The sequence below is a fragment of the Accipiter gentilis genome, chromosome 27 (assembly GCF_929443795.1).
Source record: "Accipiter gentilis chromosome 27, bAccGen1.1, whole genome shotgun sequence".
In the NCBI taxonomy this organism is placed as follows: Eukaryota; Metazoa; Chordata; class Aves; order Accipitriformes; family Accipitridae; genus Astur; species Astur gentilis.
Genome location: NC_064906.1, coordinates 2696494 through 2710935, shown reverse-complemented (window position 1 = coordinate 2710935; position 14442 = coordinate 2696494). Strand labels below are relative to the sequence as shown.

The 14442-nt window shown below is 39.5% G+C and overlaps 1 protein-coding gene across 1 annotated transcript in view; it reads left to right on the top strand.

Moving 5' to 3' along the window:
* Positions 1-14442, top strand: part of PIEZO2 (piezo type mechanosensitive ion channel component 2) — a 311773-nt gene that overhangs the window by 235308 nt on the left and 62023 nt on the right. The window contains exons 19-26 of the mRNA XM_049830271.1: positions 1110-1342; positions 4126-4286; positions 5232-5408; positions 5587-5712; positions 7701-7901; positions 9701-9905; positions 10049-10150; positions 10610-10775. Of these exons, the coding sequence (XP_049686228.1) occupies positions 1110-1342; positions 4126-4286; positions 5232-5408; positions 5587-5712; positions 7701-7901; positions 9701-9905; positions 10049-10150; positions 10610-10775 (1371 nt within the window). The remainder of the gene's footprint in view (positions 1-1109; positions 1343-4125; positions 4287-5231; positions 5409-5586; positions 5713-7700; positions 7902-9700; positions 9906-10048; positions 10151-10609; positions 10776-14442) is intronic.

Below are 14442 nucleotides of genomic sequence, written 5' to 3'. Positions count from 1 at the left end.
ATCAGGGAATTAGGAAAAGTGGGCACAGCTGGGGGAGAAAAAAGAAAATACCTGAAGTCATAAGACAATGTCTCTTTTCTCAGTAGAGAAAAGATATATGCTGAATAAATCTCAGAAAAATTGGCACTGTGGTAATAGAGAAATACCATTTCCATGTTAAATTAGTTGTATCCTGGTTTCAGTAGTCTGAAAATTACAAATAGATTTAGTAAGAGGCAGTTAGAAATCTAAGAAAAATTCTCCGAGAGATGTAGAAAAGAGCGAGAGAATGAATGGCACTATCAAAGACAGACATGATAAAATATACTGAAACCACAGCCATGGAATTTTTGCTTTCATTTGTTCCCAAGCCTATAGCTGCAAGAAAATTGGGAAATTCCTTGGCTTCCCAGCTGCATCTTTCAATTGGAAGATGGTGGAAATGTATTTACAGTAATCAGTCAGATACTTGTCATGATTCAGCTGCATTACTGACAGCATGGTACAGCATTGACCATGTTTAGCACTGGCGTAAATAGGTTGCCCCCTTTCCATCTGTGCTGCAATTCCATGTTTCTTTATAGAAGTGCCCTGTGAATGTCATGATGGCATGCTCTTGGCATCAGAAGGCTTCTGCAGATGGAGCAGGGGAATGCTTTATGACTTGTGATGTAGCATGACATATTTATCAATGACCTCTTCTGTAACCCCTCTGTTCTCATCTCCCTTTTTCTTTCTGTTCCAATTACTTTGAGCAGCCTCAAGAAAAAAATACCAAACCACCAAAATGAGTAAGTCCCCTATGAAGTCATGAAATGTTTCCTATTAAACAACATCATTTCATGCTTCTACATCTTAAACTCTGACCATTTTCTCCAGTGGGGAAAATGTCAAGTTTAAGTGTCAATATCACTCATTACTAACTAACCATTAGTATCTGAGTGAGAAGTAGTTACTAATACATTCCAACTCAATTTGCAGTGTGTGTTTGGAGAAAGTACCAGAATCATTAACTTTTCCACTTCTAAGGCATTTTCCATGAATGGTTTATTTTTTCTAATTATACATCTTGAAAAAGACTACAATGTCTTTACTGCTGAGCTTGCTGACATGCTACTATTTACCAACAGACTGGTGCACCAAGATGGAAGCCTGCCTGACATAACTATGATGAATTTAACAGCCAGCAGAGAAAAGGAAGAGGATAAAATGCTGGAAGAGGCTGGTGAGAAAAGAATGGAAGAGCCAGAGGGGGAGGGAGGGAAAGGGAGGGTTGAAAAAGGAAAAGAAGAAGAAAAGGAAGATGAGGACAAGGAAGATGATGATGATGAAGACAGTGAATCAGAGGAAGAAGAAACTACAGGTAAGCTCTGAAGATTGCAGATTTTGCCTTTCTCAGCCTTAGTTAACAGTGGCAACAGACAGTTCATTCTTGGTCATCCCTGCTCACTTCAATCATCAGGTTTTCCTTCTAATTTTACATACAGTCCAAAAGAGCCTGAACTGAGCAGAGGCTACTTGTCAATTATTCAAGAGGCTATAGTCTCTTCTAGGGAAAAATCATACTGTATCTGTTGGATGCCAAGAGGATGAAAACAAAAGAAACCCCACCTCTTTCTCTTAGGTGGTCTGGGTTGGATTAATAGAAGGTTACCCCAAATCCTAACAGCTCCTTTGGAGTGAAATCTCTTTATAATAAAGAGAATACACATACATATTTAATCTCTGATACTGCATGCTTTCAAGGCACTCCACTCCAGAAGTCCCAATGGCTTTGCTTCATTATTCATGTGCACATTAGTGTCGTATTTTTCACTTCAGAATATGGAGTGTGTAATTGATGCCAGATGGACATAAAAATGCTTAAGGGCAGACGTGGGTAAGGCTGATGTTGTCATCCTTGATATTGCTAGGATGAACTCCTGACATGAATTATTTCCATAACTCAGTTTGGAATATGAGCCATGAGTGAAAACCAGGGAAGGGCATTTAACACCCAAGGAAGCTGTATTGTCTGGAAATGGCCTTACCACAGATTTAGTTGCTGATGCCAATATTCATAGGCCTGTGACTCATAAATAGCGACAGGGTCTTTGTCAAGGCAAAATGGCAGCACACCTGGCTTAGCTGCCCCAGGAGAGCTGAGCTGAAACTGTCTTTCCTGGCTGGAACGTCTTCCCTCATAGAGGTGTTCATGGGCCATGGAAACCTTTCTTGGCTAGCTCTCATGTGGTCTATGAGGAGTGATGAGTTTGATGCACTCTGGCCATCCTTACGTGCTGAAAAGGCCTGGGGACAGAGGCCAGCTCATGGAGGTTACCCTGTGCCACTACTGACACATGCAAGCAGGAAAGCGGGGACCTGCAACCCTCTCCCTGGGCCATCTTCTGCACCCCGGCGAGTGGGACTTGGCAATAGCACAAGATGCTCCTTGCCATGTTGTGATCCATCTTTAAGCTGTATGTGCATGTATTTCTACTGGAGAGTCATATCATTTTTATTTAGCTGTATGGCTGGAGTTTTAACATTATTTTAACATCTTCAGACTTTATTACACAGTGATGTTCAATTTTTCAATGGATGTGGCCAGGCTTATATTTTATCCCCTGTCCATGTAGTGCCTGGACATGCTAGACACAGCTTGCTACGTACCTTACCTGCCCTGTTCCACTTAACTGGCACTGGCTGGATATACCTTGCATGGTGGTAACACCGCAAATTAAAATAAATGCAATGAAAGTGAATGAGAACATCTAATTCTATAAAAAAAAAGACTTTCTGAAAATACACTAATGCTTATAAAAGCACACATGAAGGATAAGAGTTCTATAGCTTAATTAATTTTTCAAATTTAATTATTTAGTCATAGCATTTACATCACTCAGCATTTTTATTAGCATTTTCTAAGTTGTGGTTGGAGAAAAAGTGTAGAAGAAAAAAAATAATTGAAATTTGCTTGTCAGGTATTCCAAAAGTCAGCTTTTGCACACAAGTGTGCACGTGTTTCTTCACACAGATATGCACAGAATAACCATCTCAGCTTGCTTTATATATAAAATAACCAGATAAGCAAAAATAATTACATACAGAAGCTAGTAAAGCCTTTGCATTTTTACAGCTTAAACAGTGATGTGTTTTGATGTCATTTACAAATGTTTCCATCTCTGTTGTTAACTGTAAGAATGTTCTCACAGCATGCAAAATCCTCCCTAATCTCCAAAATGCTTCTGAAACCTCTAATACAGTGTGAAGACTTTATACTAATATATACCAGCCCGGTGAAACAGTTTTATGCCAGCCCACAAGCATTTAGAGAGCACTGTTCAGCATATGTATTGTCATATATATTCATAAGTAATAGATGTTGCCACATGCTTGCTCACTGGGCTATTATTTGGGAGGATGGCTTTTTTAGCAAAATACTGTCTGTGAAGGGATACGTTCACCCAGCTTCAGGATCTTAACTTGCTAAAGCTCAGAGTTTGCCTTGCCTGGTCTAGATGTCTGTTTTGGGAGGGAACAAGTCACACTCTAGGTGGGTGTGCTGTTTGCCAGGCAGTTTAGATAACTGTGACATATGAAGACATCTATAGTATGGCTGTCTAAACCCATGTGACAAGAATCCTACTCTTAGTGTGCATGGATCTCTTCCAGGTTGGCTGAAAAGCTTTCTGAATAGCAGTAGTCTGTGCTTTCAGAAAACAGCCTGGGTCCGTAGCTTCCAAACATCAAACAAAATCCCGTTCTTTCTGAGCCAGATAAGGGTCAGGGCTGGAGCATCTCAGATCTAGTCCCTGGATGGGATCCCTAAGCTTAGGTCCAAAGATACTGAAGGAAAATGGAGCCCAAGAAGGGTTCTGCTAGAGAGAAATAAAAACAGAACTAGCAAAGGAAGCCACCACCACCACTTTGAAGTGGGGAATCCTTCCGGTGAATGTGGATCAGAAGGGAGAGCACCACAGCAAAGTGGGCGTCAACCCCATTTTGTCTTCATTAACCACTAAGCCACAGCTGTAACTTCCTCCTTGTCTTACTCTAAGGCCTAGAAGAGAAGAATTAGAAAGCTCCTTGTTGTCTAGTGGAGCATTCATTTTTACACAGACCTGTTTTTCTCCTCCCAATGGTTCTGCTTGAACATCTCTGCAGACTTAAGGAACAAGTGGCATCTGGTGATCGACCGCCTTACAGTGCTGTTTTTGAAATTCCTGGAGTATTTTCATAAGATGCAAGTCTTTGTGTGGTGGCTGTTGGAGCTGCATATCATCAAAATTGTTTCCTCTTACATCATCTGGGTCACAGTGAAAGAGGCAAGTAAACACCTGCTGTCAAAATTGCTACCCATGGTAGAGGCTGGTCAGCATCTGCTGTGCAGTGGCACACCCAAGTGTAGGGAGATGCCTTCCTCATGTCAGACCTCACTGAAATTGTGGGATCCAGCTAGCCTTGTCAGCTGCTGTGGACCTGCCTTGACATCTTCTTCCACACTGATACTCTACCTGCCTAGATATTCTCAGCCCTCCCCTTTTCTCCAGATGTTAAGGTTGTATTAGTCTAATTCTTTGGACTCAAGAGATGTAAGCCCTCCCCGGTTCAAGCTGGCTGTGAGCATCATCCAGGAATGGAGGGTATAGAAAAGGGTTGGGAAGGAACATCTAGGAAAATTACTTTAACTGGGTCTGGTGCTGAAGAAACCGGCGTGTGGAACTACACCTAAAGAAAAAGGGAGCAATGCCTTTAGCCGTGCCTTTGGTGTGGGCAATGTGAGTTCTCTACCTGACATTGCCATTCCTTGAACAGGGTAGTAGGACAGGATTCACTAGAAAACAAAATAAAAAATACTTTTTCTCACATCTTTGGGAGGAAAATGGTCAAGAACATGAAGGTGGGTTCCACAGACATACAGATCTGTGTCATCTCCTTTGTTTCATGTGTACTAAAGCAACAGAACCAACATGTGGTCCTTTGTATTTCATGTCTGTTTATAGGGTGGGTATGCAGTTTTAGGGTCTAACTATTAATATTACATAGGAGATGACGTTCTTCCTAAACCGACTATTAAGTTTTTCCTTCTTCACCTACCACTTTGTGTCTGTTATTGTGAATATTGTTGTAAATTTTTTTCAGTATTTTTCTCACGGTTACTCTATGTCCCTTTCTTTTGAATGATTCTTTTTCAATTACTATGGAAAAGGTCATACTTTCTCAGTTCTGTTGTTACTCCATGTAATTCCATCCTGTTTTTATGTTTTCAGGTGTCTCTGTTTAACTTTGTGTTTTTAATTGCCTGGGCTCTTGCTTTGCCATATGCTCAGTTTCGCCCATTGGCATCAAGTATCTGCACTGTTTGGACATGTGTGATTATTGTCTGCAAAATGTTGTACCAGCTCACATCTATTGATCCCAGCACTTTTTCCAGTAACTGTACATTGGTGAGTACAAGTGCATATTAAAAAGGTTTGACTGCTGCCTTCTTCAGTGAAGAAGAGCAAAAGGAAGCATATCAAGTACTGAAAACTACAGTTCACCTGATGTATTATTGTTGATTATCATTCCCTCCCCAAGCAACCTTCAACTCATTTTTTATAAACCATTGCATTTTGTTTTTAGCCAGGAGAGAATGAAACTAAGGTCAATTTAGAAGAACTCAAGACCTCAGTCCTCTACAGCGGGCCGGTTGATCCTGCAGAGTGGGTTGGACTGAGGAAGTCTTATCCCCTGCTTGTGTACTTAAGGGTAACATCTTTAATTATCTGTATTGAGATATTTTCTTATTTGTGATGAAATTAGCAATGTCTTTGAAATACATCATCTGCCACACAAAAAAATTGTAATGCAAGCCATTGATAATAGGGAAATACAGAGGGGAAGAGACAGCAGAAAGCCATAGCTCTTATACAGGGCATTTCCAGAAGGGATTCAGTGTCAATTAAGATAATCTGCATGTAGAAGTGTGGCTTTCTGACTCTACCATCTGTTAAAAGCACTCTAAGAAATGTGATATTTAAGAACTCTGAGTAATTAAGAGGTACATAGCTTTCAGGTACCAAAGGACTGATAGGTCTAATTGGAGTAATTGCCTTGAATGACAGTATATGCTATAAGCAGTTAATTTTTTTAAGTGCTTATTCCTTAGCCACAGCTTAGAAAATGTAATAAGTTAAGGGAATAATTCCTTAAGACACTAGAAAATGGCTGTCTTTTGTTTTTCTTCTTGGTTTTGGTTGATGTCTGTGAGCAATATTTTATTATTCCTGTCTTGATTAAAAAACCCTACTTCCAATAAAAATGTGCCAACTAGCAGGGGTAACCTTGTACATCTCTTCTTAGTTTAAAGCATCTCTAAATTTCTGTATACACAGTTAAAGGTTGTCAGAAATTTGTTGACTGAACAACAGCAAATTTTGATCTAATTTGATTTATTCCTCATTTCTTCCCTGAGAGCTTAACTCTGTGTGTTTTGTTGTGTAGGGAAGACCTGCCGAGCTCTGACGGTCAATACATCAGGCCCTGGTAGTGCCTCTGCCTGTCACTCCCTTAGCCTCTCCCACAGTTAAGAACTTATGTGGGGAAGAGCAATTACTGACCCAAGAGTTCTGCATTGAGAGTGAAGCTGCCTAATGGTGTCTGGCTTGATGCTAGGAGCTTTACAGCTATAAATAGATAATACTTTGGGATTAGAAATTATTCCAGAAGGGTTTTCATTGAGTTAGCAAATAAAATGTCTCCTCTACATAGAAGAATTCAGTTCAGTGCTAGACCTGAAGGTCCCAAGCTTCAAGTCTCAGTGTGCTTCTGTTATGCCCCTTTAATAACAGACACTCAAAATGTCTGAAGTGTTGAAGTGAGGAGCCTATCTATGATGAATTGTGTAAAACTCTCCCCAACAAGAAGAAGAAACCCAGCAACAGCAAGCAAAAATAACTTCTTGTCAAAAAAAAAAACCCAAAACCCAAACAAAACAAAAAAAAAAAAACCAGTGGCACCTGTCTAAGGACATCTTGTCCAAATATTTCTCACTGAACAGAGTTCTAGAGATTGCCTCTTCAGCTTCAGTTATGGCTTCTTTGAGGCACTTTCTCTGAGCTGGTCTTTTTAACTGACTTTTGGAGTTGGTTAATACCTCTCTTCTATTGAGCATAGGGCAGATCTCCCTCCTGAGAGAAAAAACTTCACTTCAGAGCCACTCAGGACTGCATCCCAGTAAATCTGGCTTTGGGACAGTAGGAGCTGTGCCTGAGTGAAGACTGGCAGATAGACTGTTCATTTAAAAGAGTGTCCAGCATCTCTTTGCACTACCCAGCACCCTTGCAGTTTTAGGAAGTTAGTGCTTGCCAGCTGAACCCCTGCAGATGACTTGGTCTATGCTTGTATCCTCTATCTCCTGAAAAGCAAAGCATAATATCTTAAGAGAAGCTATGAAACATGAGAGGGCACACGGTTGGGTTAATGCATTTTTCCTCCCCTTCCTTTCCACAAGTAGTGTTCATTATAGTATTTTTTAATAAATGTCAGTATGTTTCATCAAAATCCAAGAAGTGGTGGGACCCTTACTTTTTTTCAGTGACAGTAGCCTGGAATAGGTGTCAGCACGTCCTGGAGTGCAGAAGTCCTCAGTGGTAACATCCATTTGAGTATTCATGGGTTTATGCTTATCTGAAAATTTTATAACTTCTTGTGGTTTTGATTTTTATTTAATATTATTCTGATTGTGTCTCCCTTAGAATAACTTACTGATGCTGGCTATTCTGGCTTTTGAAGTTACAATCTACCGTCATCAAGAGTACTACAGATGCCGAAATAACCTTACCACACCTGTGACGAAAACCATTTTCCATGATATTACAAGAGCACATCTGGATGATGGACTGGTAAACTGTGTCAAATATTTCATAAACTATTTCTTCTACAAATTTGGGTTGGAGGTAAATCACTATATATTAATTTTCTTTAGACTATCATTCCAAACCTTTTGATTGTGTTATTTTTGAATACTAGCTTGAACTACATTTTGGCAGCTGGATGCTTCTTAGTCATCATTCATGTTAGACCTTGTCACAGTTGCTCTCTATCTGCTAGTAGTGGTTTTCCTCTTGCTTTTCTTTGTATGTCTTATTTTTAACTCAAAAAGGGATAACAGCTGGGACAAGGGATAGAATTGAGGCATACCCTCTCATGCACACATGCACAGAGGGAACCAGGGACTGCAGGAGCAGCAGAAGAAAGCAGGGGCTAGCAGGCCATTGCCCTATTTAAACATTTCTAAGCTTCTTTTGCCTCTGGCTGCACAAATGCATCCTTTTTTTTTGTACATGTTACTATAGCTGTTAGCAATCTGCAGGAGCAAGAGCTCCAGCAAAGGTTATTGCTGCTTTGTGCCAGTATTGTAAGACAAAGTTCTTCCTCCAAAGAACTTTTCAGTAGGCAAAAAACACACAAAGAATTAGGAGAGGCAGGTACAAAGGAGAGAAGGGATTTTTCTAAAGACCCATGATGTATCCTAAATATCTGGTCAGTGTCTTGTTTATTAGAAGATCTGCTTGTCTGTTTGCCAGCAGCAGTGCCCCAGACTGCTGGGGTTTAGGCTCAGATAATGTATTCTTTCTCTCTGCTTCACCCACTCCAGCAGCAAAACATCAGAACTGAACCTGCCTTGAAGACAAGCTATTGCTGAAGAAGTACCAACATAAAAAAAAAAAAAAAAAAAAAGAAAGAAAGAAAGAAAAAGCTTCATCTCTGTTCCCTTACCTTGTCTGTTTGTTCATAGACACATGAAATGTACTTTCAAAAACATTTGTAGAAAGTGATTTTTTTCACAAATTTCTATGACTATCTGAAGAAGGCAAGTCCTAGGCTAATGCATCCCAAATCTAATAATAATGATGTTTTTGACCTGTCTATTAAATACTACCACCCATTGCTACTGATAAACAGGGTAAACTTCACAGCCAGTGTGATGATTAAGAATGACTGAAAATTAAAATTAATCAGCAAGCTGTTTCCTTCAGGAAATAAATTTAACCTCATCCTAATCTGAGGAGAGAGAAAATCAAAATAGTGAAGCGCACTGAATAAATGATTCACTATGAATTATTGAATAAGTTTGAAAACATGCTTCATGGCACTGACTGAAGGGACTACTTTAAGTGGAGCCAGAGAACAGAAATGCTCTGGGATGCAGAGCCTTTAGAGTAATAGAGAACTAAAGCTGCCTTACAGGAATTGACTGGATTTGTCTATAGCCAATAGAAGTTGTATGGTCCAAATCCCTTTTCTTTTTGTCTGGTTCCCACATGAGGATACACTTTAGTTGTTGCTATTCTTAATAGTTCCTCTTCTTTTTCACATTTGTAAGTGCTATCAAAATATATGGCTGTGTAGTATGTGCTTTGCTTGGCAACAATTAAACATTTCACATATAGGTTACTGTGACAATGCTCTTTCCATTCTGTATCTTTAGATATCACGTAATGGAAACCTGCTTTAGTGCTGTATTCATGTAGTTGACAGTCATAGAAGAGTATCAAAACTTTGGGGTGTTGGGGTGGGGGAGGTTGCTCTTGGAGAGATACAACCTGTTTTAGCGTGTTGGTTTGCACAGGGTTCCACAGTCAGCCCCAGCACATGTCCAAACATTCTGTCAGGATCCAGAATAGTTTATCATTGCTGCATTGCCTAGCCAGAGGTTGCAAATGTTGCTTATATTGCTTTACTTCTTTTCCAGACCTGTTTTCTTCTGTCAGTGAATGTAATTGGTCAACGAATGGATTTTTATGCCATGATTCATGCTTTCTGGCTGATTGCCGTATTGTATCGACGTAGAAGAAAAGCTATTGCAGAGATCTGGCCAAAATACTGCTGTTTTCTGGCATGCATCATTACATTCCAGTACTTCCTTTGCATTGGCATCCCACCTGCTCCTTGTAAAGGTAAGGACACTTACCCTTTATGGACAATTACTGCTGCTTGGTTTTACAGAAGAGTGCTGGAAAATTGATAAGTATTCAGAAGAAAAGGATGAAGTAATTGTTATAAAGTACTGATTGCATTTTTGCGTGCTTCTGTCATACAGACTATCCATGGAGAAGTGGTAATGCCAACTTCAACTCCAACATCATAAAGTGGTTATACTTTCCAGACTTCATTGTGAGACCAAACCCTGTCTTCCTTGTCTGTAAGCATTTTAGAACGTAGTTGTGAAGCGTTTACGTGTTCTTTGCTTAAAACATCTGTACAGCGTAACTTAAAGCCAGCCTTTTATTTACGCTTCAGTAGCAAGCTGACATATTCTGTAGGGAATTGAATACTAAGTGTGGCTTTGTATGTAGTAGAAAAAGTCAAAGAATTAGTAATTTCTGCATCTGTATTTCCATATCCCATTTTTAATGAAGCGGCATCAAAAAGTATGAATTATTTCCCCTTTTCTTCTCAGTAAAAATTGTAGAAGATGACAGGTAAAAAAGAAAAAAGTTAATAAATTTCAAATCTGTGTTAAATGCATTGAAAATATCACAGTCTTGGAGGTTCAAAGTGTGGGAAAACAGTCTGGTAACTACATCATAGCATATCACCACCACTCCCTACACGTAATTTTACTACTGAATTTTTCCTTGCAACCACTGCTTTCTGCTAGATGATTTCATGTTGCTGCTGTGTGCGTCCTTACAAAGGCAGACATTTGAGGATGAAAATAAAGCTGCAGTACGAATCATGGCTGGAGACAACGTGGAAATTTGCATGAACCTTGATGCAGCATCTTTTAGCCAGCATAATCCTGTTCCTGACTTCATTCACTGCCGGTAAGAACTGAATCTTAAACACATAGAAAATAACAGCACTTCCTTTTTGTAAAAGTTCTGTAGTGTGAAAGTAACTCTCACAGATTCCAGTTTTACTTGGAATTGATATTTATGTATGTTCCCATCTCATGACATACCTTTCACTTCTGTATGAGACAGCAGATAGTTAGCTTCTGAGGAATTAGCTTCTGGTTTAGAAGAGGGCAGATGAAAACAAGTCTTCCTAACACTGCTGATTGTTTTAAGTTCTCCCCAGAGCGATATTCAGTGATAAATTTGCCTGAAAGCATGTATTCCCTCCATTAATGCCCTGTGGGGCAGTGTTTATGGTGGACTTCAGCAGTCTGGTGGCTTCCCCCAAAACACAGGCATGTTAGCAAGAATCCATCATAGTCTGAACTTGCCCATGTACGTGTTTAATCCCACAAAGTCATCATTCATGTCCTGCTGAATGGTTATCTAAGTACAATCAAAATAATACTCTAATATAAAACACTGTCCCTCATGCTATTTCATCTAGGCATAAGAACCTTGAAAGTGTCTTGGAAAGACAACTGGCATGTCTTCCTGTTTCTCAACATTTCATGTAAGGTTGTTTAAGAAAGTAAATAATATAAAAAGGGGGCAGAGCCTGAGACAGTCTGTTCTGGATTGTCTTCAAACAATGGAGCCACCCCTATCTGATCATTTAAGCAAACACAGATAAGCTCACCTCTTCTGAGTTGTGCTGGGCGTACTCTTAATTGAAGTTGTCTCTGAAAATTTGATGCAGTATTACAAGAATATATGGGAAGAGTAAGATTTCTTAGCTGTTGTGTTTTGTCAAACTAGGTGTTTGTTTTGTGAATGCACGTTACCAACAGCTGTCTGAGTGTGAAAGGAATTTAAAAAAATGGAACTAATATCTAGCAAAATCTCCCTTTTGCTCAGAAGTTTTTCTTTTACCAGAGAAGTGCTGTCACCAGAAGCCCTTCTTGAAATCTTTAAGCTGATCCTGGTGTTTCTGTTAGAAATGGTGGCCAAATCTATCTTGAAATAGCTTTGAAGAGGAGACCATTGAAACACATTCAATTGACTCATTTGTCCAGAGATTTATAGTCACCCATGGGCAAAGGGTGAACAGTTCTCACCCTTGACTTTTTCCAGTTGACACAGTGGACCCAGTGCTCTAGGTCCAGTAACATAAGCAGAAAGAGAGAAGTCATAATCTCTCTTCAAAATGCTCCATTAAGTGGGGATGCTTTCCAAAAGACATCTGCCAAATAGGGTTTGGTTGAGAGGAACGTGTAGGGGGGATTGCCTGAGGGTTTTTTTCTTGCCACTGCAGTGGTGTCCATCTTAGCGAAAGCTAATACAGCAGTTGCATCAGGCACACTAATGTGATTGGTCACTGGCAAAGGCCATCACTGGTGACACCAGAAAGAAAAGATCAAATTTCCCCCCCTTAGTCCAGAAAAAAAAAAATCATTGTGAAAAAAACCGATTAATGAGAAGAATGTGTTTTAAGGCTATCTTCAGAACGGAGAAAGAGGCAAGAAAATCACTGCTTTTTAAACAGCCTCTTTTGGCATCTTTTCAAAGTTCTCCAGAATCTGACAGGTATTTCTGGTCATCTGTAGAAGATATTCCTAATGGCCAAGCATGAAAAGTTTGAAGCAAAGAGGATGTCCTTTGAAGATTTTGGATGGGAATCAGAGTCAGGTTTATAATGGAAAGCAAAGTCCAAGCTGAACTGGCCTGCTGCCTCTCCACAATCCTTTGGGTTAAGTTCTGTGTTTTGGTTCATATGCATGGTATGCATCAGCTTGAAGTCATTGGTGGCATCGCATCCATTCAAACACACTGCTTGGCATGTGCTGACAAAATAGACCTCTTTATAGATGATTAATGATATGCAACCATTTAATTGGGAGTTTGCAACTTGTATTGAGCAGTAAGTAATATTGCTGGAGGAGAGTACAAAAAACCAGCAGATCAAAGAATCCCATTAGTAGTGGTGAGCTGAACAAATAAACTATGATCACTTTATACTTGTTCCAGCTAAATACAGAAAGCTGTACCACTGTTTCATGTGATAGTTTTATATTGTGTGAATAAGAAGTAGAATGAAAAGAATGAGGCAGAGAATGAAACAGAACAGGGACGTTGTTTGAAAAATCCATCAAAGGAACAGAAAATCCATTAATTTCAGGAACAGAGGGAATTCCTGTTTATGATATCCTTTCCTGTAGATGCTCAGGCAGGTAAGCTGTAACTTCTCTTTTTTGTTTGTAGTGTTAACTTCCTGAATCTGTAATGGGACCATACTTGTAGAATGGTGTATATAGGTATAAACAGACCTTCTTTTAGAATGAACTGCATAATAGATCTTGTGTTCTTGATGTTCTTGTGTTCTTTCCTTTCTTTGAGCCTTTAAGTATCTCCTTCAATGCTTTCATGACAATGCAGATCTTTCCAGGCTTTAGATGATGTTACTTTTGAGAGGTTCCACTGCACATACGCAATCTTAAATGCCTAATTTGCTTCAAAGAAGCACCAGAGAATGGCTGACAGTCTCTTAAAGTGACTGAATCTTTTATTAGGGATTATAAATCTTTAAAAAGAAGGATTGTCAAGCTCTGGAGAATCCACTGAAGATATACCTCAGAAGAAAACGTATGGATCTGGCCTCCACCCAGAACAATTTGGAACTGAAAGGGCTTTGTCTAAAAACATTTTTTGCACTTTGCCATAGAAGTTTCAGAATGGTCTAAACATTTAGTAACATGGACAAGAACTTGATTCAAAGCTTATCCAAGCAAGTGAAACAAAAAATGACATTTCTCCAGAAGTCAGTCAGAAAAAGCCAAACAAATAAGTGAAGACAACCTGGTTATGAATAAATTACAAAGCACAAAACAAATGAGTGCTTAGTATTCATGTGTTTTCTGAGAAGCCCGATGTGTGTTTGCTGCCATGTAAAAGAAGTAGCAGTTGCAGACCGAAGCACCCATTCTGAAGTGCCTCTTCCCTTGAGAAGATGCTAGTTGGTCACTGTTCTAGTAGGCACGGATAAAAAGCTTTTAACTGCAATATAAACAGTGGCAGAAAAAGAACATATTTCCAAATGCTTGATTTTCTTCTCTCTGGAGAAATACTTGAGTTCAACAATGATAAATACGGTCTAAGGAAGAGATTTCCTGAAATTTTCTTGTCTTTCCACCCCCAGATTTCTCAGGGGATATGTGCTTGACCCCAAGGGAGAGCATAACCGAAGGGCTTTGAAACAGAAATAAAAATGAAGAATAAATGTAGGAGCTTTTAAAATGAAACAGGATTCAAAGCGACTTCACTGAGCATAATCCTTTCCCACAGTCTCTAATGCTGGAAAATTCTCATTTCAGTTCCCAAGCACTTTTCAGACGTTCTCCTAGACGTTGACAGGGAAAAAGTTGGGATCATAATATACTTTTTTTCTCTTAAGGGCAGAAAAAATATGAACAGCCAGTCATTGAACTTTACCCTTTAATACCTGCACCCTGGGAACCATCACCAAGTGAGTCAGGTGAAGTCTCTCAAAGGCTGCTGTAATGCCTTTCTTGGAACTACACTTCTTCTAAATTAGGTTAGTGAGAGAGGATCTGCAAATCATCATTACAGGCTTCCTGTCATATTTGTCGTACAAAGC